The sequence below is a fragment of the Falco rusticolus genome, chromosome 7 (assembly GCF_015220075.1).
Source record: "Falco rusticolus isolate bFalRus1 chromosome 7, bFalRus1.pri, whole genome shotgun sequence".
In the NCBI taxonomy this organism is placed as follows: Eukaryota; Metazoa; Chordata; class Aves; order Falconiformes; family Falconidae; genus Falco; species Falco rusticolus.
In genome coordinates this window covers 63,437,154-63,462,860 of record NC_051193.1, presented here as the reverse complement: position 1 = coordinate 63,462,860, position 25,707 = coordinate 63,437,154, and the positions used below count along the sequence as shown (strand labels likewise).

The following is a 25,707-nucleotide window of genomic DNA, read 5'->3' as shown; positions in this document are numbered from 1 at the left end:
CGGCTCTCCCCGCCCCGCAGGAACAGAGAGCGGCGCCGGCGGCGTGTTCGCTCGCACCCCCCTCCGGGCTGCGTGGTAGAGCCCACGCGGCGCCGCGCGGGTGGGTGGTCCGGCCCACATCCCCGCCCCTGCACCCCTTCCCCCCGCCTTGCGCCCCTCCCCGCCGCCCTGGGTGTTGGTACGGCCCGCCCCGCCCCTCGTCCCCCCCCGGCGGCGGCGCGGGTGGTGCGTCCCGGCAGCAGCCGCGTCCCGGCCGGCGCCCGCCCCCTCCGCCTTGTCATTGATGTTGTTGTTTTTGTCGCAGGAGCCGGAGGCGAGGCCGGGGCCGCCGCCGCCTGGGGCCGCCGCCGCAGCAGCAGCGGGGCTCGGCCCGGCGCCAGGCATGTCGGTGTGCGGGGAGGCGGTAGGCGCCGGCTCCCTGCCCAGCGAGCTGGTGGTGCACATCTTCTCCTTCCTGGCGGGCCCCGACCGGCTGCGGGCCTCGGCCGCCTGCTCGCACTGGCGGGAGTGCCTCTTCTACCCGGCCCTCTGGCCGCGCCTCCGCCTCAGCCTCCGCGTCTCGCCGGCCGAGCGCCCGCGCCTCGAGTTCCTCATGCGCAAGTGCGGCTGGTTCGTCCGTGAGCTCCGCGTACAGTTCGCCGCCGACAACTACCCCAGCGGCGGGGGGGGGGCGGCGGCGGCGGCGGTGGCGGCGGGCGAGGGCGCCGCGGCGGCGGGCGACGGGGAGGCGCCTCCGCTCTGCCCGCGCTGGCTCGACCTGCTGAGGACCTACCTGGAGCTGGTGCTGTGCGTCCTGAGCAGCGTCCGCAACAACAGGTACCGCCGCCGGGCCGGGGGGGGGCAGGGGGCCGCGCCTCGGCCGGCGGGGGGCGGCGGGGGGACCCCTCTGAGCGGCCGGTGCCTGGGGGGCTGCGGCGCTGGAGCCAGGGGGGGGGCCGGGACCTGGGGCCGCCGGGACTGAAGCGAGGGCGCGCTGCTTCGGGCCGCCCGTTTTTACCGTGTTCGGTAGCTCGGTGGGGAAACGGAGCGCAGGCTGTTGGCTGCCGAGGGGCCGGTCGGTGCGCGGAACGGGCTGTGACGGTGAAAACTTGCCCGTCTCATTGCGGGGAGGGGCTGCGGGGGAGGGGGGGCACCAGGAGCTGGCTGCGGGGGCAGGGGGCCGGGGGGGGGAGGCACCTTCGCTTTGCCATGCCAGCCTCGCCGCGGACGGGCTTCACATCTCTTATGCCTGATGGAAAAATAATGGATGTCATGAGACATGAGTAGCGGGGTGTGTGTGTGCAAATGACAGCCCCGGTGTTTTCTGGAGGTGTTCTGTATCGGGGTGCTGCCCCCTTGCCCCCCCAGCCCCGAGGGCACCGCCGCTGCCCCGCCGAGCCCCCTGCCGCTCTGCCCTCACCGGCCGCACCGGGGGGCGGGCTCGGGGCTCGCTGGGAGGGTCTTACTTTTGTTTATTGGAAAAGTACTTAAGACGTAGGACTTGCCTGGCCAAAATAAATCGTAGAAATATTTTCCTGTGGTTTGGACTTAAGATGCGTTTAGATCTTCCTTTTTCGCAGGCTAACTTGGGCAGGTGGGATGATTTCCTCGTGTTGGAAGTTCCTTAAAATGCGAACGCTTATAGTGTCTGTACCACGTGTGGGTGTAATCCAGATAAATATCTTTCTAAAAAGATAACATTCAGATATCCTAATACATGGCCTGTAGTCAGCACCTAGGACAGGAAGGCAGGGATGTTACAGTTAGGTTGTGATGTGTTTGGAAAGCCGTGCAGATATTTGGGTAGGAAGTGGTTAATATTATTTCCCCTCTGTGTGCATATAGCTTCACCTATCAAAAAAAAAAAAAAGAAAAGCTGCAAGTATTTCAAGGTACCTTTAGGATGAATTAAACCTCGTGGAGGGCCTTTGGAAAACTGCAACTGAGTCGTGGTCTGGTCACCGCCCCTCTTTGATTCCAGAGGGATTAGAGAGCACTTTGAGGCCTCCTGGCTTCCGTATTTTGAATTATAGCGAGGGAACCTAACGTGTAATTCCTCGTTGCTTTGTGACGGATGCAGATGTGGTGTGTGAGGTCTCACTTTCGGTTCATCTGCTCTGTTGTGCCCAGCAGGTACCTCCTGTGGTGCAGCTGCCTTGGCTGGGTGATACAAACCCTGCTCTTGGAAACAGCTCCTTGGCCCCAGCTCACCTTGATCCGAATTTATTTCTTGCCCTGTGAATCCTCGGTGTGCGAATCGTGACCATCTGTCTTGATTATTCTTCTCTTGCCTCTGAGTAGCTTTCACCTAACTGTTGAATCTTTGGGAAATCCAGTTAATGTCATAAGTGGAAAAAATGTCAGTGATTATCCGAGACAAGTATTGCTACACGGACTTGGAATTTTAAAATAAATAGTATCTGCAGGAGATGTTGCCTGAGGGTTTTGCTGGAAAAACTAGAGTGCTTGCCTTTTTTTTTTTTTTTTTTTTTCTTTCCCTCTGTCTCACTAAAATATGAGGCTGTCAAAATTAAATGTGTTGTGAGGCCTTTGGTACGCTTTTTCTTTTGAAAAAGATTTATTCTCCATGGCCTTAACGGAAACTTATACAAGGGCACTTGCTTTCTAAAGGTCTTTTTGCAGATTCACTATGTACAGTGTGGTTTAGGACTGCGGTAAAATATTATGTGGAAGGTGGTTGTTTCTCCTGTACCTGTTCTCTGGTAGATTTGTATAATTTTGGGGCCAAGTCAGAGGTGAAAAGTTACCAACTTCGATAGGATTTTGCATTATTGTACTTTCTTGCTGTCTTCAAATCTTCAAATCATTTGCGTGCTGCTCTTGTGTTTTAAAATTAAGTAACGTGTGACTGGCGAACACAGGGTACCTGGTTATTACAGCAGGCTTTTTTTTAATGAGCATTTAAAAAACAAGGGGGAGGGAGGAATTTACATTAAACATGGCCTTTTATGCAGTTTTACTTTCTGAATAGATTCCTTTTATCCCCTTGAACAGACAAGGTTTTTAGTTTATTTTGATGTTTTGGGTTTTTTTTCTTGCAAGGTTTAACTACCAACAATTGATTAGTTTGCATGTAGAACATTGGATTTTAGCTCTTTTAAGTAGAGTTTTGAGATTGAAACAAAGTGGGAAGGAGCATTAAACTATGCTAAATTGCTGCCTAGTTCTCACTGTGACCACATGTCCAAACTGGAGGAATTGTCACCTTCCTGATGCTTAGTTTTGTCTAAGGAATGACCACAGTCCAGTCACTTTACTTCTCTGCTTCTGTTTATTCATCCGTAACTCGAGTATAATTGATAATTCCTTTTTGCTTGCTGTATGACATTGTACGTGGGATAGCTACAGTAATTTCCAAAATAATGGAAACAGCAGCGTTTTTGACTTCTCCAGTGGCTGAATCACTTTAAACGCGTTCCTTTTGGAATTAAGTTTGAAACAGGATAGTTCTTTCATAACTCCTGTCAGCCCTTATGATAGCTTTCTGGCAGAGAAGTTCAAAGAACTTCCATCTTGTACTTCGGAACTGGGGAGGAAGAAACTTACTTTTGTGAAATGGTATGCTGTTTCTTAACTGTGTAATCTTCTTGTAGTCTTTTAAAATCTACTATTAAACAGTACAGTAACAACCCCCCTCCTTTTGTGGGGGGGAGCACTTCAGATGGGTCTAGAGAATTCCTTGAGGATTTGCAATACCGCAGGACCTAAGAAAAGTAGTGACTAAAAATAATGCAATTTCTAAATGCTGTCCTGGGTAGAGAAGAATGATGTGTATTTTTGCTAATAAAAGCATTTTCTTTACAACATAAAATTGCCAATTTCTAAGCAGATCTGCATGTTAAGTCTCTAGAAAAATATTTCCAAATGACCTTTGCTAACTCTGGTGGACTTAAGGAAGTAACTATTTGTCTACAACTTGATTTAAAACCAGCTGATGATATTCTGACAAGTACTGCTGCTGGCAGCCAGTTGTCATCCAAAAAGGTATATTGTAGATCTGTCTCATATTTGAGGTAGAGCTGAAGTTGCTGTAAACTTTATTTTGTGGGTGGCAGCTTATTACTCCAAAATACTGCCTTAATAGTGCTGGGACTATGGTGAACTCTAAAAATCTGTAATTTAATTAAATAAAAGGTACTAAAGTACTGTTTATAGTGATCTGTACCTTTTCCATGAGTTGTTACGTTTATGGCAGTAAACGAAGCAAAGTAACTGCATATTACTGTTTAAACAGTTGATGTTCCACTTCCTATTAAAAAAAGGAAAAGATACAGGTGGGTGTAATGTTCTGTAGCAGTAGCAGGAGGGACAAGTTGTTTGTTAGTGGCTCTTGAGAAATCCTAATAATCTGCACCTTCTCAAACTGGTCTCTCAAAACTAAGTTCTGGAAGGCAGGTGGGAGGATGACAAACTTTGTGTGTGTCATTTCGGTGCATACAGTAGCTAATAAGCAATTGCTGATCATTCAGTAGGAAAAATCTGTGTTCTTTTATGCAACTGAAATCTCAAAGTACAGTCTTTCCTCTAGCTGATTACAAAGGAAAATAGGAAGGTAGTGATACATTTTCTACACCCCACCCCCCCCGCTTTTCCTCTGCAGGACATTAATTTGTGTGACTTGTTTGTTCTTTGCTGTGGAAACAAAAATGAAAGTTACAGTCAGACTGTGGTGTCTCGGTGAGGTATGGTATCCATCTTGGAGTTGCCAAAGATTGGTGAATCGCTCAAAACAGTAGATTGTGGCTGTATTTGAGGTTTTTTTATGGCGCTCTTCTATAGGTCTGAGCAGGCAGCTGCAACTGGCAAAAACTAGTATAGTAATACAATATGTGCCTTACCACTTTGTTCATGTTGAATGCAAGCCAGGCCATTTTGTTCTTTTTTTTCATTGGGTGTTCAAAAAAACCCTACCAAAACTGAAGATGGAGCCTAGAAAGAAGCTTATTACATTTCATATGCTTTTTGAGCTAATGGAAAATAAACGGTTCAGAAATTCCCCCCAAACACGTTTTTCCCCAGCTGTGTGTCTGAGTAGTGCATAGGATTAAGATGCCATTATGACTTCTAGCAAAAGATGACAATTAACTTCTAAATAATTTTATTTAAGTAGCAATCACTTTACTCTCTGCAATAAAGATGAGATGTGAGCTGAATGCCATAGAGATTATATGACACTGCAGATAGTAGCAAAAATCTAATACTGTGTTGAACTGTGATCAGATTTGTTTATGTCATCTGTGCTGTGAATGGAAAAATAATTGGATGTTTTCATTGCTTAAGTTTTGAGGTGGAGAACTTTTCAGTGTTTCTCTGTAGTGCATGAAATGGCAGTCAAATAGACGTAGTAAAAATGTGTGGGATACTAGGAAATAGTGTTTCATGTGTCCTGTAGTTTGGTGGCTCTAAAATTAATACCTGCCTATGGTAGCATTCGCTGGGGGTACCAGTAGCACAAAAGAAAAAGACCTTCATCACCTGTGTGATGTGACTATGTAGGTGATTCAGAATTGTTCTGAAGATTGCATTTTGTCTCTTTGCTCTCAGAGTTAAGTCACCGAGATCAGAAGATAAAAGATTAATTATAGCATTGGCTGTGAACACTGCCTTTCACACCAGGTGGAGGTTTCTGCTGCTTTCCCTGTCACACCAGACTATCTTACAGCTTTTGAGGAAAGGAGAGCCCAAAATACTCTTGGTGGTGGTGCCAGCATCTTCAGATTTCCCTGCCAAGCTTATTCTTCTGTATGATCTGGCATCGTCTTAGTCAGGTTTATAGAATATTGAGCATGTGGTCAGGGCTCAGTTTATATTAACGTATCATCGGTACAGTAGTCCTGTATTTAAAAGACTATCAAATTGTTAGAATTTTTGGAACAGTTACAAGATTTTCTAGGAATTTTGATCTGGTATTTGTCATGACTCGATACGAAGCTTGTGGATCTTGCTACTAGGTGGTAGTTCACCTATAGAAAAAAAGTAGCAGGTGCAACAGTGGGTAGATTTCAGGAAACTAAGCTATGGTTATTGAACACAGGAACTCCAAAACAGGTGAAGAATGATTTATGATAGATACCAATCACAGACTGCAGTTCATACTTCTAAAATGTAAAACTTGGCCAACTGATACGTTTTTTTTCCTCCCCCCCATCAGCTCATACTGCGGAGGTAGTGACCGGTCACTGTAGCTTCCCTGAGCTGTGAGCTTTGTAATTGTATTGCATTTCCCTCAAAACTGATCTGAAATATTGGCGTATGATTTGTAAGCCAGAAGAAATAAGAATTTATGTAACTCAGTTGTCAGCTACAGGTTAATTGGCATCTGCTGTTTAAGATTAATTTAACTTGTGTAGCCATTTATGATGAAACTGGAGTTTCTGCCCTGTTAATTATCAATTGCAGACTAGTCCTTGCGTGTTAGGAGTAAATCTAATTTACAGCATGTATAAATATAAAAAACGTTGGCCCAAAACTTAGTCAGTTAAAAAAAAATAAAAGTAAATGCCACACAGCTACTCTAAAACTGCAGTTATTTTCATATCTCTTGCTTGATCTTTTTTCAGGAATAGAACAGATGTAAGTCAGGGAAAGGAAAACTGACTGGCTAGCACACCGAGTCATGTCCAGCATAAACTTAAGAGGTTTTATTTCACTTCTTTTTAGGTATCCCTTCCAAGAATTAAAATTGTATGTCATGGTGGACCACTAATCCTTTTCAGGTCACTGATGGGAAAGATTAGAACAGCCTCCCTTACTTTGGTATAACAGAAATTAGGCACTGATTAGGGTGTGGGGAGCTTTCAATTTTCCTGTCTGAGGTTTGTGTTGCCTCGATTGAGGCAGGTTTGGGCTCCGGTTTGTAACCCAGGGTTGTATGTGGTTGTGTTCTACTTGGGCGTTAAATGTTAAAAGGAATAGGTATTTGATGTTTTCATCTGTGGCACTTACCACACATGTTCCAAGGATTAAAAATTGCATGAAAGCACTGCTAAAAGTTTTCTTTATGGTGCTGGCCTGCTGAAAATACTCCTGTGGTGACTGAAAACTGGCACTTGCTTTTACAGCTGGATTCAGCAGCTTGCGTGGTCCTCTTCCCCTTTTTACTTCAGTCTCCTTTTCTTTAGTTTCCATATGTGCCTGTGTTCCAGGACAATAGGATGTTTCTGAAAACAAACTACATTGTTCCATGTAATAATGTGTTTGTTTGACTTAGCTAGAATGATTCCTGACAGTGTTTTAATTTTGTGTACAGATTCCTTTTTTATTTTGTCATTTCATAGGAACCTCCAGAAGTTAAGTCTCTTTGGGGATATAAGCATTCTGCAGCAACATGGAAGTATATCAAATACATACCTCGGCAAGGTTGACCCTGATGGCAAGAAGATTAAGCAGTAAGTTTTATCTGTAATTTATCAAATACATTAAAATAATAAAAACAGATAACACAGATTTTCATGCCTGAAATACATGCCTGAGAAAGCTTTACGTTTTTAATAGGATGAGAATCTAAATTATTAAATTGAGTTGACTTCTGTTCCTGCTATTTACATGAAGTAGTCTGGTTTTGTGGCTTTGTTTTTTTTCTTTTAACAGAGTGAGAATCCCTTCTTTCCTCTTTTCATTGTGTTCTAGAAACCATATCAAGTTAACGGCACAAAAGAGGAGCAGGGATGGGGGTTTGTTACCAGCACCTCCACTATTGCTGTACATGAAAGAATTAGAAAAGTAATCTGTTGTATTTCACAAGAATTGAGAGCATATAGCGAGCAAACTTGAAAGAGAGTGTAAACACAAACAAGTTATTTCAAGTTGCATCTCAAAACTAGGTTATATATTTGCAGAATTCCTGGAAGATGCAGTTTGCAATGTGCTTGTTAGTTCAGAGGTGTATTTTAGCTTGCCACAATTACATTATGGTACAGTCCTTGAATGCTTATAATTAAAATAGCTAGTTCTTTTTCTTTGGAAAAAATTAAATACAGTGTAAAAAGCTACTGACTTCTGGAAAAAATTACCACAGAGGGAGTGATGCTAAGTTAACCATTTCAGTAGTTCTGCTAAACTTTCCATATAGATAAAACCTGAATACCATCATTTTAATTTGTAAATTTGTTTAATTTTTAAACATCTATATCCCATAGTTTGGGAGTGGAATGACTACAGCCACTCCAGATACTTACTATTATTTTTTGGAGTGTTTTCAGAAGTAGTATAGGTATATTATCAGATCAGTGTATGTATGTGAACACAACCACTGAACTAAATGTTTGGTCATGACTTAAATTTGCAAACAGTGCAAATACAGATGTGTGTCACACACTGTGTCTTTGTCATCTGTTATGCTTAGAATGCAGGACTTGGAGCAATTTGGAATTCTGTTTAACGTGTACTGTAGTGCTGTGTGCAGGTAAAAGGCTGATTCAGTAAAAGTTCGGTTTTTTTCCATATCCTTTGTTGTAAAAATATAAATATATAATATCTTTGCCAAGGGGCTTGAAGAAATCAATCTAAGCAGATGTTTACTCAGCTGAGTGCATGGTTAAATGTTTCTTCAAACAAATAACAAAAATAAGAATGCACATTTTGGAGCCATAAACCATTCAAAACTCATTATCTAATTTGAAGTTAAGTCTTTTAAGGTAAATATTGACCTTTGCACATTTTGGAATGAGCAAATAAATATGGGGGGGTTTGGGGTTTTTTTGGGGGGTTGGTTTTTTTTTTTTTTCCTAGAATAAAACAATGTGTTTGGGACCTGCTAGTCCTTTTCTAAATTAAAGAAGAGCTGGCAGTGTTTTTTCAGTGTTCTCAAGTTCGTCAGCACTAGCAGCAGGCTTACTTGAGGAAGTAAATCATGATGGCTCCTTAGTCTTGTCTTTTGCATCAGTTAGGCTGTGAAACGTGGATACTGATAACTAATGTTGAAAGGTTTTCAGCAGCCTTTGGACACAGTGTGATTGGCAGTTGAAGCTTTTTGGAATCCATTTGGTGATAAACCTTACTAGCTGTTTCAGGAACTTTCTTCAATTAAAGCAGTTGGGGAAGAAAACATTTTCTTAATTCCGTAGCATTGAGCTGGATGTGACAGATCGTGGGTGAAATCCCAGCTAGCACAGAACCATTAGGATGCTCCCCCAGATTTAGACTAAGGGTTATTCTGAGGGAGAGGAGACTTTAGATTATGTTTTCAAAAGTATCCTTTTAGCATGGTTTGTAAGGCTTGTTCTTTTCCTGTATAGCATGTGTCCCTGGTTACTTCCTAAAATATTCTTTGCAACTCTGTTCCTTAGTGTTGGGAAGCTCAGCGTAAGCGATGCATTTGTCTTGTGTTGAGCAAAGGGTAGTTGTTTAAAATTTTGGCTTTCTGAAATCTGCTTCCCATGACTGATCCATGTGGTTCAGATAGTTTGGTTTCCAAAAGAACCAGTTTAGCCTCTGTTATTAAACAAAACGTTTTGATTGATAGTCTTTAATTAAACAAATAGGCTCCATATGGACCTTAGTAAGATCTTTGCTTCCTGTCCAGGGCCATCGATGTGCTTGACTACTGGTCAGGACTGTTTTTTGGGCTTAAACAGTAATTCAGCTGGTCTAGTCAGGCTTTGATCTGTCCTCTGTCTGAAAGTGCCATTTGGGGCATTAATTGTGAAAGTTAATTTATTCTGAGGTTTTTATTTTTTAAATAGTTTGCTTCAGTATGATCCCACTAGGTTTCAGGTTGGTGGTGAACATCCCATAACTGCTGCTTACAGGGAACAAAGGGGGCTGATTAAGTACACTTGCTGAGGCATCATTAGGTTATGTTGCTTTCTTGCACATGCTGAGCTCTGCTTATTATGTTTTGTGCTATACTTGCTAAACCATGCTTAAACTTGAGTTTTAAAAGTGAGGTTTAAGAAAAAATGTTGTACTACATGCTAAGCAGTTGAAGTAAAAGTTGCTATGATAATAAAGTGTTAATTCCCAAGAATTCACTTAATTTGTCTAAACTTCTAGAACACATTTCAAACTATTTTTTGCAAACTCCAGTTAGATGCAGTCTGTCCATGGAAAAATAGAATGTATATAAGAATTTCCAGGGGAGGAAACCCCCCTGTTAGAGTATTTGAAAAATGCATTTGAAATATGTTAAAACTAATGGCCTGTGGTTTATATGGTGCTTCCTGTCTGGCCGAATACAAAGCAGGTATTAAAAACAGTCCAAAAGTGATCACTGTTAAATACGTCTCTATTGACATGTTTGATCTCTTTTTATTAAATTGGCAAAGAACTGGGGCAAGTTTTCCTAGGGCCTTCAGGCTGGTAGACTTTCAGCACAGATCTAAATACTTGTATAAATACTTCAGTGTTTGCACTAAAAAGTTGATGTGTAGATAGCATTAAATCAGTATCTCTCTTTTACTGTAATTCCCATAGGGCAGAAAACCCACCCTACAGCTGCAGAGTTCTGTATCATAATTCTTTTCATTAAATTGTGTGAGGACCGGAACAGTGCTCTTCTAAACTTAGATGTTTTAAGTCATCCGAGAAGCCCAACTGAAACAGATTTTCAGTGCGGTGAGGTATATAGATGGTAGTATTCTACTGAGCATCTCAAAAGTGATTTGTCATCTTTTCAGCTGTTCTGTGAAATATTACAAGTGCTGTTAAGATTGACTGCTTAGGCTATCACGAAACAAATTCTACCATTGCTGCAACCACTACGGCACCTTTTGTAGGTGAGTGTGTGTGGTGAGAGGCAGGAGGGAAGGGTCTTGGTTCACTGGAAGAAATTAGAGAGGTTTCTGTGGTAGAACCTTGTTCTTTGGGGCACTGTCAGAGAATCTGCCTTCAATTTAAGCATCGGCAGGAATAATTATCAAACAATCATTGCTGGGGTCAAACGGGGCTCATCTGAACTGTAAAAGAATTTAGGAATAAAATAGCAAACCTACACTATCTGTGACTTGAACTGTTGTTTAAAACTTTAATTTGTGTCACAGTTGCCAGTCGTTGGTTTAAAAACAAAATGTTGAGAGAAGATCTGGGAGAACTGAAATCTTTAAACCTGATGACTATACTAGGCAAAACCTTGGAAACTATTCTGAGGTGTATAATAGATAAATACAATAACGACACCAACTCTTCCGCTTACAAAGAGAAGTCAGGACTCGCAAACCCAGTACGTTCTTAAGAGAAGGAAGAAAGCACACGCAGGCAAGGGAGAGGATGAGTAAGGATTTTGCAGGGGAGAGGATGAATGAAGATTGATCCTGTAACTTTCTTACAACAGCAGGATTTATGGGGCATCAAAGGTTGTAGGTGACAGGTTCAGAGCAAGCAAGAAGAGGGTGGAAAGACATTGCAGAGTTCTTTATTATTGGATGTTACAGTTGCTAAAAGCTTACTTGGCTCAAAGAGGGACCTGGAGAAATCGGTAGAAGTGAGGTCCCTGAGGGTTACCGTTACAGAAAGCTGCCTCTGGCTCAGGAGGTCCGAATTACAAATTTTTGGAAACTAGGCAGATATTTGAGAAATATCTCTGTGCTTTCCATGTTCTGTTGCACTTAGGGCATTGGTGTTTCTCTGCTGTCAGTCAGGATACTGGGCTAAATAAGCTTTTATAATTTTTTCTGGACATTATGTCGATTGAAGATGTGTGGATGAGAATAATAACTTTGTAACATTGTTTTGCTTAGATGTATAAAGTATATAGATACTCGTAATGATAAAGGAAAAAGTGTTCTGTGCAAAACGCACCCTGATTTGAGGCACAAAGATCGCTGTTAGTTTTGCAGTGGAGCTGTTTACGTCTTATTTCTTGATGTTTCATGGAGCTGTCATAGCCTGGCTTAACTGCTTCCCTTAAATGCTGATCTCTCCTTCTGGCAGACCAGGGTATGAGATCTAGCGCTTATCTACACGTGTCCTAAAATGTATATGCTCAAAGAACACTTGTCATTTGGGCAGGAGGACTGTTTTGGGCCTTAGCAGCTGTGGGAAGACGACTGGGAAAGTATTTATATGGAGTAAGTTTGTAGAGTTTGACTGTACTATTTAAATTTAGTATTCAAAATCTTATCTCAAAATACTTTGAACATCCCTTCATTAGAAAAAAATAAAGGGGTAGGAGGGGTGGGATGCATCAGGATAAGTACATAATAATTATGCGGTGTAATAAATGCCATGAGGATTCTGGCAGTGCCAGAATTATCTGGTGCTTGTAATCTGAGACTGAAATATTACCAGGTCCAAGTAATTTTGGTAAAACTTGAAGCTTTTGACACTTGAAAATCCAGTTAGCTGTACATTCAGAATTACTTAAAGAATCTTCTCACATGTTTGTTCTTTACCCTTTAATGAGCAAAGTCAAGCAGTTAGTTTCAGATCACTCTCACTTGCGCTCGAAGTCCAAGTTTCTGCAACCTTTCATTGAAAATTACTTTTTTTTCCATATTGAATTTGCAGTTCTGGAGAGGTTAGCAAACATGAAAAGTTGTTTTTAAAAAACGAGAGCTGTGTTTTAAAGGCATTACAGGTTTTCTTATTTGCATAACCTTAAAATGTATGTGGGAGGGTGTTAAGTACGTGCTGGAAAATACATGAAATGAAGGTTCGTAGTGTGCCACGGTTTTTGAAAGGCGAAGTATGTAATTTTTCTCAAGACGGTTTACGATTTTAACCTTTTAAGCGCAGTGAAGATTAAATTGCTGTGGGAAGTCTGCAGAGCCAGGTTCTAACATTTGTAGTTCACAAGAACCATAACAGCAACTTCCTGCAGAGTAAGGCCATAAATGAAAGAAGAATTCTTGAATAAAAAAATAGAATGGTATGCAATTGGTAAGACTAAATCATGTTTAATAGGATCATTGTCTGTTTTGTTTACTTGCAGAATCCAGCAGCTGTTTGAAGAGATATTAGGCAATAGCAGGCAATTGAAATGGCTGTCTTGTGGGTTTATGCTGCAAATAGTAACTCCCACATCATTGTCCTCCTTATCAAACCCCATAGCCAACACCATGGAACATCTGAGCTTGCTGGACAACCACATCCCTGGTAATACCACTCTGATCACTGCGGTTGAATTGGAGCGCTTTGTGAATCTGCGTTCGCTCGCGTTGGATTTCTGTGATTTTACAGCTGAAATGGCAAGAGTCCTGGCTGACAGCAACCATGTGCCTTTGCATCGACTGTCTCTCCTGGTCCACAGCGTTTCCATAATGCACAAGTCATTGAACAGTATGCCAGAAGATGAGAATTGGCAGGCGCTGACTCGCAACAGCACTAATCTTCGGGTCTATATAATGGCCTTTGATGTCAAGAGTGATGATATGTTAAGGATTCTTAAGCCCAGTATCCCCCTAGAGAGGATTCACTTTGACAGCTACATCACTTGTGTTTCAGGGGCCGTTGTTGACCTCATATCCAGGCAGTATGACAAGTTCCTCACTCATTTTATACTAATGAATGATGTGATAGATATGTCTGGCTTCCCAGATCTTAGCGACAACCGGAATGAAGATCCACTTGTCTTATTGGCCTGGAGGTGCACAAGACTGTCTCTCCTCGCTGTTCATGGTAGGTAATACATTGCAGAGGCACAGTATGTGACTTTGGAGTACTTAGAACACTCGAGCCTGTCTGATCATAATGTGTTTTAGTGGAATGGTGTTCAAAAGTCTCCTGCACAGTTGCTATACATGCTGTTGTACCTTAGACTGGTAATTTTGCGTTTGAAAATTTGAAGGTGTTTATCATGTACGAGTTCTAAACGTACTCGTAGCTTACCAACTTCTGTTGAGAAGTCACAGGATTTTACTAGACTGCTCACAGAAATGGGGATAACTAAGAACTGAGCATTCCAGGAGGCTTATTCTGAAAGCAGTCTGCACTGTGCAAGTTCCACCAAGCAGCTGGTTGTGTGAATATGAACACTGAAAACATTTGCTGTTTTACTGTGAGCTCATATGCTGGCAAGATTAGATAATTGTGCTTCCTGTTTGTAAATAACATGGGTGAAGTGCCCCAAGGCTGAGGGAAGGAAGTCTCTTACCAGTTTGGTAAGACTTTGCCAGCAGATGAAGGCTGAAAAATAGAATGTGGAGGAGGTTACCTTGCTGAGTGCATTTGTTTCAGTAATACCGGAGCAAGGTTTACCCCACCTATTTATTTGGCGTGTAATTGCAAATGAAAAAAAGTGTGCATTTGTACTCAGCTCTGCCATCAGTACAGTACTGGCTAGAAGTTACAGTTGCTTGGCAAATTCTAAGGCACCTGCAAGTGGAACAGTGCAGAACAGTTATTTTTGTGCGTGCCAAAGTCAGCTTACCAAGAGCAAGTTTGGTGGTGCCTGCGTGAAGGAGTTAATTGATGACTCTGCGTTGTGTTGCATAAGAACGAATGCAGCATTCCTCAGACTTCCTCGGACTACTTGGGGGAGTAAATCAGCAGTCATTCAGCACAGGCAGGAGACCTTCAGCAGCGAAGGCTGTACATTCAGATTGCCATTGGTCGAAGTCAAGAAGGTCCTGCTGTATTTGCTTGAAAAAGTTTTTCCATTGACTTCTACTGAAAAACTGTGGTGGGGGATCAATTCAGTTGTCTCTCCTTTACAGTTTCCAGGTCTGACAGCTTTTGGCTCCCGGCATGTGACCTTAACTGCTCTAATGTGGATTTTAGCTGTTTCTTTTAACGTTTGGACACAAGTTTGAGGACCTTTAAAAAAATAAATACACGTTACCTTAATTTATCCTCCTGCTCCAGGGGAGTCCTCTAATATATTCTCTAAACTTAAAAAGAGAGCTGGTAAAATATTTGAACATAAGTTTGTGTTAAGTATCATTTAATACCAGTGCATCTCTGTTCAGTAGAAGGTATTAGTCTGTGCAGAGCATTGGGAAAGCAAACGCCTTCTACAGTTCTGTCTAGCAAGTGGTTGTTGCTGCATCTTCTTTCTTTGGAGAGATGCTGTGTGTACCCAGGGGAGAGAAGGGCCAAATAATCACCCTTGCTCTGATGCTGGGATTCAGATTCTTTGCCCTTCTTTTCTCAGTTCCTTGCTTCAGAAGCTGGCTAAGCTGCTTATAATGCCTCCTGATCTTTTCTAAGCTGTAAATATGGCTTCTGTGGTACTAGAGTATAAGCATCTTTCTTCTAGAGCAGCAGCTGTGAGAAGAACATGGCTAGGACCGAAGATCTAGAACGTGTGATGCTTCAGTACAGTCTTAGCCTCATGCTTGTATTTTCTGGGATTTACCATGTAGTAGTTTCTGGCTCCACTTGTCGTATTCTTCATGATACTATCAAGCTTCCTTCAGGAAAAAGTGGTGGTTTTGTTCAGGGTGCCATAATTTGCTTTATATTTAAGTGCTCAGGTTTCTTCTGTCTCCTGAAGTGGTTATTCTTCAGTTTGCAATACCTCTCAGGTGTTTTTTAGTTTTCCATCTTTTGCTGCTATTTTTCTGTGAAAAAGCTTTGATTTACATATAGTTTTGGCTGCCACTTGTCACTGGCCAAAAGAGGTGGGGGAAGACATACCCTAAAAACACTCTTTCCTTGGGTACCTTGAGAATATCTTCGGCCTTTTGTGGGAGGTCACATCTTGTTTCCACCAAGGTAGTATCTTCAGGAGCAGAGGAAAGCCAATTGAAGGATATTAAATATATTCTTGCAGAATGAAGGAAAGGTGTGAAGAGGGTGTGGTCATTTGGGATGGGATGGAGACAGTAGGATACTCAGAGTGGTATGATCTAGCACTGTGAATAAAAAGCACGCCTATGGGGCGTCAAGCTTCACCACCACCCCCCGTAAGAGAAGGACAATTCGCGTGGATTTCCAAGACTTTGTGTTGTAAACGTATTGTGTTACCTACGAGATTCTCAGTTTTATTCTGTCTGTGAGCAAAGCTAAAATTGGAATTTGACTAGCAAGGAAAACCAAATTATGGTATGTCCATGGTGAATTTGTTGTTCAGTAATACTTGTAGTGAGGTGATCATTCCTTCTTACCTCTGAATACTTAGCTGGGCAGAGGTTCTCAGCTGCTGGAAAGTTACTGAGAAACTTCAGGCAAAACTTTTGAAAGGAGAATTAATTGAAATTGAGATTGAGAATAAGGTGTTTGTTCCAAAACATAGAAGATCTGACCATGAAAAGTTACAGCAAAAGCCACATGCCTGAACCGCAGGGATAGTACAGGGGACTTAACTGCAGTTGTTGTTCCCTGTATTCTTGCACTTTCTCTCAGGGATTTCTTTAGTAAGTTCCTTTACCATCAAGATAACCGGAAGATGGTGTGAGCGCTTTCAAATCGTGATGGGGAGTGTTGTCTCCCAGGTGGAGACAGCAATACAGGTGCAATTTTCCGTCAGGTTTAATGGCCTGCAGCCTTACTGACACCTTCATCTTCTGTGGACAGTCGTGCTGGAGGTGAAGTATCAGCAGGTGGTAATTGTAAGAATGCATCATTCCTAATGGTTAATATACCAGAAATGTGCCATACAGATGTGTGCAGGCTTCTTTGTTGAAAACTTGCCCTGAGTAACGTATTTACAGGAAGCCTTGAGAAAAACGGCAGGAAAAAGTAAAAGAAAACAGAATGGAAATTTCTCCTTTATTACTTTGGCATCGGTTTTCTTCATCCTTTAACTAAGTGCCTTGATACATTATGATGTAGAGCATCCTTATTAATTTACCTTATAAATTAAAATAAATTAACCGCATTGTTGAAGACCAACCCACGGTTAGTTTTTATTTCTCAGCAGCTTAATTTCCCCAGTTCAAATACTGTGCAGACTGCGGCTTTACTTGGAATCCCAGTGGGCATCTCCCCAAGAGGCGCTTAGCACCTGTGAGAATGATGAAGGCAGAAATGAGCCTTTCCTTCTGCAGCGGAGGGGCTGACTTGGCGGAGCTCCCAAAAAGGGATGTTCCCAGGTCATCTGTGGTTTGCACCTGAATAAGGAGCTCAGCTTTTGCCTTAGCCAGGGTACAGAAAGCTAACAGGTAACTGGGGAGTAGGTGTTTTTGAAGAAGGATGCCAATATACGCTAATGGGAAGAGCGGGAAGCTTTGTAATTCTGTTTAATCTTAGGTAGAATAACAAGATACAGGTAGGGGTTTTTATACTGGTGTGACCTGTTTCCTGGAGAGGCTTCTGGTGGGGGGTGTGTGTGTTGGTATTTTTCACTTGGTTGGCTTGGTTTGGTTTTTTTCGTTGTTGTTTTGGCATTGATTTGGGTTTTTGTTTTGGGCATTATTTGTTAAGTCTAAGCTAGTGCAACAAAAGCAAACTTCAGATATTTTTTTTTCTAGCATAAGCACAGTTTTGAAACAATCCTTTGGTACATTCACTTAAGATAATTGATTATTCATTCTTTTAATTCTATTTATTTATACTATTAAGCAGATCACAGGAGGTTTGAAATTGAAGGTATAACTTGAAGTAAAAAAAGCCACTTTTCTACAAATGGTGAAAAAATTAGATCTAGAAAAGCTTGGCCAAACTATCTGAAATACTTTTGATACTTTCTTATTCAGAATATAAAATGGGGCTTTAACACTTGCAACCAAAAAAACCCAAACCCATGCTCTAGGGGGATTCTGCCAGACAGAAGATGACAAAACAGGTTGGGAAGGACGTTGAGATGGTCTGATATTAAGTATTTCAGTAAAAAATTGCCTTGTAGCAAAACGACAGAGCAACCTTTTCTTTTTTTTTTCCCCTTTCTTTTTCCCCCACCTAGGTTACACAGTTTGGGCTCATAACCTTATAGCAATTGCTCGTCTTCGTGGCTCTGACCTGAAAGTCCTGGAGGTCACAGAAGAAAGCATTGATTTCGACCAAGGAGAACTGGCAGACCAGGATGTGGATCCAGTACACAATCTCATTGAGCAAGTCTCTCTCGGATTGGGTCGACCTTGGCACGCAGTCATGGACATCGAGCTGCTCAGTGTCTTCACCGAGCCAACCCGTCACTTTTACAGAGAGATGCAAAGCTTCAGTGAAGGCATTTAGCTCCTTATTTACAATTCCTGTGGTTACATATGCAAGTAGGGTCCTATTATGTTTTTTCAGTAGCGTGAATTAACCCCTTTTGTGCTGTGTTTAATCAGTATTAGCTATATAGAATTATATATGTGTATTCTACTTCTTGATCAAAGAACGTAGTCGGGTATTGGTTTAGAAGCTGAAAGTGGCAGTGTTTAGGGTTTTCACGGTTAATGGACTTGTCTACCAAACCTTACAGAGGTACAGCCAAAGGCTGTCTGAGGTTGCCGGCTAACTTACTTTTGTTGAGTAACTGCGTTTTGAATGATTTTTATTATCCCATCGGAGTTCCGTGCTCAGGAGCCAACTCTTTTTAATACCCGTATCCATAGCCCAGTGGATTTCTGTGCTGTCATTGTGTGCTTAATCTGGTAGCATGCTACTTAATAGGCTTAAAGGAAGAGAGGTCTGCCCAGGACTGTTCGTTGTAAGACTCTCACCTTGCTTTATTTCACGTGCAGGTTCCGAAGCATGACTAAACTCCCATTCTCAGCTGTTGGTAGCTGTTAAGCGGCAGAGTGAAACACTAGCTTTTCAGGTACCTGCACTTCCAGATCCACTCCATAAGCTGTAGTCTTTCTGGATTCTTTGCAAACTCCTCCTTGTTTATTCTCATGTTCTGTCGCCTTCCTTAAAAGTTAGCTTTGGGCCAAAGTTTTAAGAGGGGGGGGGGGGAAAAGCAAGAATGTGCACTCCGATGAGGTACACACGTAACAGTGAAGACTTCAGTACAGAGGTATACACCCGCAAACAAACATTAGTCGTGAAATCCCTAGCAACCGAGTCACTGGATTTTCTCTGTCAGCGCCTGTGTCAGCTGCCAAAGAATAGATTAAAAACGAAGAAGTGCCCACATGCTGGCAGGGGCAGGCCAACTTCTGGCCAGCCAGATACTGCTAGATTGTAATATATAAGGTCGAATTTCGACCTGTGGTACACAGCTGTGCTGTGGCTCAGTCAGCAACCTCAGAACTCTTAACAAACATGCACCTGTTTCACTGTGAATAGTGAATGTAAAGGAAGGAAAGGAAACAAATACAAAGCTTGTTCTATCACAGGTATGAGCTGCTATGATGCATGAAGAACATTCCATGAAGTATGTTTTAAAATCTTGTTATATCTGAGAGGCTTTAAAAGCCGATTTAACTGTTTCAGGGCAACCGCGGTACAGACGTGGTCTCTGTGAGACTTCCACCTGACCCCAGTTTTAAGTGGTACGAATGTTGTGCATTTAATGTTTAAAGGACAGTCTGCAATAATAAAGTAAGTGGCCAACGTGGGTGCCCAGCAGTGCTGAGACCTGGCTGCTATATTGTAAGCTTTGGAAAACACAATTTATGCAACAGATGTCCAGATATGATTCTATTTATGGAAAAAGTTTATATGTGTTTTACAAATGGTTTTACCATCTTATATTAAAATGACCTTTTGACAGGTGTGCGCTGTTTTGTCTCCAGTGAGCACATACCATGCGGATTTTATATGTACATCAGTAGAGTGAATCCACTGGCACAGTGTGTGTATATGCCAGATGTGGTGAGATTTTATCTTATAAATGTGATCAGATTAAAAAAAAAAAAACTCCTGACAGAAAATGTAAGGAAACCAGCTGAATGTTTGACTTGATGACTGATGTTGTATGGTTTATGTTAAATGTATATTCTTTTAATCGATGAATAAAGCATTAAAAATGGATCGCTGTATAAAATATTTTATTGTATCAGCATGAAGATTTTTAGAATTAAAAGGCAACATCGTTCATAAGCTGTGTGTAACTGGTAGCTCCCATTGTGTGTAGGTCAACAAAAGAGTCTAAAATAAGTCGTACGGTAATTTTTTTTAATTTGGCTGAATTTTGTCAACATTTTCTTGGGGGGTGGAAGAAGGGGACGGATGCTTTGCTAAAGATCAGACTGTCAGACCAGTTAGCACAAACTGGTGTATCATGATATACCAACAAACAGTATATCGTGATATGACTTAGACTGATACAGTAAACTGGATTGTAAAATATAGACTTATTTTTGAGAAATTCCTGCATCCATTGCAATCGCTTAAATCAAAATCTAATGTGCTCAAGAACAATGTGTAGTACTTCTTTGGTGTCCCACTATTAAATAGATTATGAATACCTGCAATGCTTTGGTTTGACATTTTATCCATGCTCAAGAGTACGTAGCTGTGTATTCCGAATGAAAACTGCAAATGTCTGTTTAGCTGTCGAGGCGCTGCCATGCCCTGTAATGGCTGATTGTGCTGTGAGAATTGTCGGAGTGGCTGCTCAGCGTGTGCGTGCCAAGCACGGATTTAATTGGAGCTTCTGAACTTCGCTTTGTGATGGCCCACACCGCTACCAGGTGTAAGAATTGTGCTGCTGCTTGTTCAAGCAGTCTCCTAGATCGGCTCGATTTGGTAAGCAAGATCATTTACCAGCATACTAAAGAGATGCGATTACGATAAAGCATAAGATAAATAATACAATTAGTAATGAAGATAAGGTAAATACTGTTACAGCTTCTCATATTCCAGGAAAGTGAAATAATGGGACTTGGTGCCTTTCAGGGCTCAGCCTCAGGAGGGAGGTTTACGTGACAGTTAAAACTGATGGTGTTTGTTCAGCATCATCTGATCATAAATTTGGTCATAATGTGGTTAAGGTTTCTGGGTTGGTTTTTTTTTTCTGTGTGACTTCCTGAAGCAAATGCTGCACCCTGAGCTTTAAGCGGAGTTGCAGGTTGTTAATTTTATCTCTGCGGACTACTGTGTTTCTATGGCTAACTGTCTTCATGCAGCTGGGAAGTAACTTGTTTACCTTTCTGTTATATAAATGTGGTTCTCTTTTTAGTTTGACCTATTTTCTGCTTTGTTTTTAATTAACTTAGTCTTGAAAGAGAGAACGAGGAGCGGGAGAAACAGGCCACTTGACTATGGTGGGGATGTTTGGTCCCTTTGCTTAGTGCAGTTACAGCCACGATGTTTAATGTAGGCAGTATGTATATGTATATATATATATATATATATGCTGATTCAATGGATGGCTGTTGTTAGTGCTCCAGCGCTGTTTTTTTGCATATAGTCTATAGTCACTGGTATGGCTTGTGTTCCAGGTGCACTTACAACAGATTGCTGGCATCTTTCTTACTTTACAAGTATAGGCAGTCCAGCAGGGCGTGAGCAGTGCTGGAGAAATACACCTCCGATTGTTCTGTTGTCTTAGAAATAAATAAGGTGGGTTTGTTGTTTGTATTTGTAGCAATGATCTGAATTAGTGATACCAGGATGAAGGAATTCAAGCTGAAGCGATCTGAAATCAGATGTTGGGGAACTAACAGGGCCCTAACACAGAACGTACACTGGCATTTGGGGTGGGACTTTGCAAACTGTGTGAAGTCACTTGGAACTTGCATAATCCCAAATGGGGTTTAAAATCCAAGGGGTTTTTTGTTCCTCTTTGCTTTTCCTAAAGAGACAGTGATGTCAGGTTAGCCTTGTTGCATTCTAGATTTAGCAGCAGGAACTTGGAACACAAGCCCTCAATTGTTAAAACTGGATTGCTTTTGCTTTCGAAGGGGAGCAGGGGCTTCCCGGCGTGCACTCTTGTGTGACCCTTCTCGGTTAAACATACCTAAATGCATCTTAGGGGGTTACTACACCCTGCTTCCTATGGCATAAATCTGAGCTTGTTCTCAAATTACTTGTCTGCAAATTAATATTTGGGCTATTACTTGTGGGGGGGAATGTCTGAATTTATTCCATTCTCTCTGCGGGATGATCTAATCCGTGCTTGTCCTGCATTATCTTAGCCCAGCTATTTTTTGTTTTGCCTGCAGCTTCCAATATCATTGCGGACGTAGATTGTTTTGGTGGAGGAAGAATTGTTTTTTTGCAGACAGTTAATTACAAGCTAGAACAAATATTTAACCCACGCAGAGAAAATACTGTATTTGTTCAGAAAACATAGTTACCTTTGTAAGTACTTTGCAACCCTTAAGGCGAGTTGGAAAAAACGAGAAAGGGTTCTCATGGTGGCAGCGTTCCCAAACTAAGGACTCTCTGCTTGTCCCCTGGTTCTATGTACAGGTCCAAGCTTGATAGTTGGCAGCTCTGGTTATTCCTAGGGCTGGTGTCAAGGGCAAGGGTAAGACCAAGTAATTCCTATTAGAATCCCGCTGAAGTCTTCCAGGCAAACTTGGAGGCTTGAGAAAACAACTAATTGGCTTAAAATGATGCAACAGCTGAATTAAGCTAAATAGGAGAACAGTTTGACATGGATGATGCTTTAAAGTGTCTGTTGTCAGCATGCCTTGTTGCGAAGCTCAAGTACAAAGGCTTGTCTGAATGCCTCAAGGACTGAAGTAGGGGTAGAAAGCAGAATAAAGAAGAGCCAGGGGGGAGTTCTGCAGGAGACATAAGCCTACATGGGAATAATGGTAGGAGCAGGAGTACCGAGCTGCGAAAGAAAAAGCTCACTTGGCAGACTTGACCCAAGAAGCAATTACAAAAAAAAGGGCTGGAGGTTTCTTTGGTAACTTCTAATTATGGGGTGTGGTGGCTGCATTTATATTAAAGGCTGAAACTGGGTTTTGTGTGTGTGTGTGTGCCTGTGCGCACTCGGGCAGAAAAAAGGGGAACAGGGGCTGAACTGCCCACCGCTGCTACTGTGGGTGGTGGCTTGCCTAGAAGCATTTCCTCCTTTATCTGAGGGTCCCTCACCAGCTGACTGCATTGAGTACATGGTTTTCAAGTCGAAGCTAAACCGATGGAACAGCCAACAGCTTCTAGCAAGCCTCCAGATTGTACAGCAGTCAGTAAAAACGGAGCTGGGCTTTGTTCAGACCAGCACAGCATGGGATGCCTGTGCCCGGCCTCCTGTGAGGGCAGTTGCCACAAGGGAGGAAGCAACTGGTAACCTCAGGGGTATGAGACAACACACCAAGTGCTCTTACAGGTACAAAATTATTAATGCTGCAGTTTGCTGCTTTTTAAAAAAAAATTCTGCTTTTTTGTGAAGCTTAGCAATCACTACAAAACATGCATGGACACCATGTCTAAATTTATATGTTCGTTTGGGTTTTGTAAATGTTTGCCACAGACCACTTTTGTTGCTAAGTGTACTTGTTCTAGACAAGAAAAATTCTTCCTGGCCTTGCAGCTTTAACGCAGTACTAGGTGCTGGGATAACAATGCATACAGAAATCTTCTGCCCCATCCTATGTGGCCATTTTGTTGATAAATCCCAAGTCCTCTCTGGCTGTAACAGTTGAAGGAATGGGGAGCTGTGTTTTGGGGTTTTTTGTCCCACCCAGCTTCCCAAATATTAAAATATGAAGGCTAATAAACTGAATTCATGTTGAGACAGTAAAAAATCCTGACTAGTCGTTTGCTGCAGACAGAGCTAGATGATGCTTCAGCACCACCAGACCCTTGCCTAACTCCTTCCTCCCATGTCACAACCCCCCACATACACACCTTCGCTAGAACGGTGCCCCCACCCTCAGCTTGGCAGCTATGAGTCAGCAAGTCTGCACTCCTCTCCCCTCCCACTGTAGTGGTCAGACAACTGCCACTTTGTAAAGCTGTGACAGCTGAAAGACTAATGAGGTCATTAACAGCATACAGATGTAGTAGGGGACAATATTAATTCCTCTCCACTTCAACAGGGACACTGCTTTTATTAACTGTTTCAATTTGTTTTCACATTCTATTCATAAAGCAGCAAATATCGCTTTTGGCATGCAGAGAGTCCCTGTACAGCTAAACAAGGACAAAGCAGCTGGACTTTTAAAATATGGTTCACATGATTTGAATTTGTACACCTCTGAAGAGATTACTCAAGTTAGAAATACTTAATTTAAAATGACTACTGTACAATGGAAGTCACTTATTCACAATATTCATAGTTATTTCATTCTCTATTTACATAATACTATCCTGAGAATTTTCTATTAAGCTTCAATTTGAGCAAAGTAGTTTATATAGACCTAAGTAACAATGGTTACTTAATGTAAGGAAAAATACCATTAGGAGAGCACAGAAACGGGTCAGCGCGTTGCTCAAGTGACTGTCAAGTCTCTTGCTGCGGTTCTGGTTGTTCTACAGCTGATGGATTTGACTGAGGTGGCTCAACTCTGTTTTCAGGAGGAAGCGGCGGAGGCAAAAATCCAGGTCGTGGAGGGGGATAGTGAGGATACGATCTCATTGGAAATGGATTTCTTACTGTGAAAGGATCAGAGCAGTCCCGTTAATAGCAGTCACAACAGTAAACGCCTGCCAGCTCCTCCTACCCCCCCCCATGCCTTACTGCTCAGCAATGGCCGACGGAAACAGAAGCCACACCGCTGAGCTAGGTGAGGTGTCACGCTCCAAAGAGACAGAGACACTGGGATCACCTCTCTCAGTAGCCACCTGCGACAGGCTCACGGCAGCAGCCAGTCACTGTCCGTAGGTGATCATACTTTACAACTATTTTGGAAGATAAATGGCTTAGCTCTTCACACATTAATCGGAGAACAGCAGGAGGCAGAAGCCCTTTGGTCTGATATGTACTTAGCTCCACTAATGCAAACTCTAAAGAAAAACTAAAAGGTATGTCCCAAATGCATGCCTTTGTGTGGACACGCACACCTCAGAGCTAAAGGATGAAACTTCAAGATTTCTAGATGATGCAACCTTATAGGAGGAAAAGGATTAAGATAAGCATCTACTTGCTTTCCTACCCCAAAAAAAGAACCCTTTAACTGCTGAGCAGTACATGTATGCATACTTTCCAGCCAAAGCTAGTATTTGTAAAAACATTATCAACATCAGCAACTGTGAAAAAGATGATGTACAACGCAATTGACTTAAATCAGCACCACAGAGTTGTTTAGGTTGGAAGAGACCTTTAAGATCACCGACTCCAACCGTTAACCTAGCACTGCCAACTCCACCACTAAAAGTTTAATTGAGAAACAGTATGTGCAAATAAAGATGTTACCCGGTGTGGTAACTCACTGCCAGCACAAGGCACTCAGGTGCATCAGCTTGAACTAAAGGCTGGTAAAAGCTACGTACTTGGTGGTGAAGGGCGCGGAAGCCCAAAGTCTCGTACTGGAAAACATTCATGTGGTCCGTACATGCCAGCAGGAGGAGGGGGAGGAAAAGGAGGTCCTCGTCTCATGAAAGGTGCTCTAGGATCCACAGGTAGCGGAGGTCTGACTGGAGGGAAAGGGGGAGGAGCAAAGCCTGAACCGGCTTCACTTTCAGAGGCCAGCGACTGATCAGGTAGCGAGTTCTGCAACACAACGAAAACAGGGAAGTCAGCTGAGGGAAAGGGATAAGGAGAGGGAACGTCTCCATCTTTATCAGGCCCGCCTGGAAGCAGACTGCCACACTAGCTAACACCTAGTTCCAACTCTGCTAAGCTATGGCCTGATCCTGAGAAAGGCTGGCTATAGGCACTGACCATCAGCTTGACCACAGTTTCATCTTTTGGGTTATAACTAGTTTTCCTCAGGGATTATATTAGTCATACATCAAAATTCATTCACAGGACAGGAAGTGCTGTGATAAAAGTCATTGTGGTTTAGCCCCAGCTGGCAACTAAGTACCGTGCAGCCACTCACTCCCTTCCACCAGCAGGATGGGGAGGAGAATCTGGGAAAAAGGTAAAACTTATATTAAATTGCTCCTGTCTCAATCCAT

The 25,707-nt window shown here is 42.4% G+C and overlaps 2 protein-coding genes across 10 annotated transcripts in view; one reads left to right on the top strand and one right to left on the bottom strand.

Annotated features, from left to right (window-relative positions):
- The first annotated feature begins 245 nt into the window (after window positions 1–245).
- FBXO33 (F-box protein 33) lies at window positions 246–18,696 on the top strand. The gene is made up of 4 exons (XM_037395212.1): window positions 246–816; window positions 7,278–7,388; window positions 12,869–13,554; window positions 17,720–18,696. The coding sequence occupies exons 1-4, from the start codon at window positions 284–286 to the stop codon at window positions 17,989–17,991; spliced, it is 1,602 nt and encodes a 533-aa protein (XP_037251109.1). The 5' UTR covers window positions 246–283; the 3' UTR covers window positions 17,992–18,696.
- A 1,023-nt stretch (window positions 18,697–19,719) lies between these two features.
- MIA2 (MIA SH3 domain ER export factor 2) overlaps window positions 19,720–25,707 on the bottom strand; it is a 42,413-nt gene continuing 36,425 nt past the window's right edge. For 8 of the 9 annotated variants that reach the window (XM_037395204.1, XM_037395202.1, XM_037395205.1 and 5 more), the window contains 2 exons: window positions 25,078–25,297; window positions 23,011–24,240 (listed from right to left, as the gene is read on the bottom strand). In XM_037395204.1, coding sequence (XP_037251101.1) covers window positions 24,089–24,240; window positions 25,078–25,297 — 372 coding nt within the window. In that variant the 3' untranslated portion in view covers window positions 23,011–24,088. Of the gene's footprint in view, window positions 22,145–23,010; window positions 24,241–25,077; window positions 25,298–25,707 lie in introns of those variants that run through there. The other variant, XM_037395203.1, reaches the window with a different exon arrangement.

What these genes read in the sequence shown, in the direction of transcription:
- FBXO33 (XM_037395212.1), top strand. Translation starts at nt 284, where the DNA reads ATGTTGTTGTTTTTGTCGCAGGAGCCGGAGGCGAGGCCGGGGCCGCCG. An exon ending in GATGGCAAGAAGATTAAGCA is followed by an intron (nt 7,389 to 12,868) that starts GTAAGTTTTATC and finishes GTTTACTTGCAG; the next exon opens with AATCCAGCAGCTGTTTGAAG. An exon ending in GTCTCTCCTCGCTGTTCATG is followed by an intron (nt 13,555 to 17,719) that starts GTAGGTAATACA and finishes TCCCCCACCTAG; the next exon opens with GTTACACAGTTTGGGCTCAT.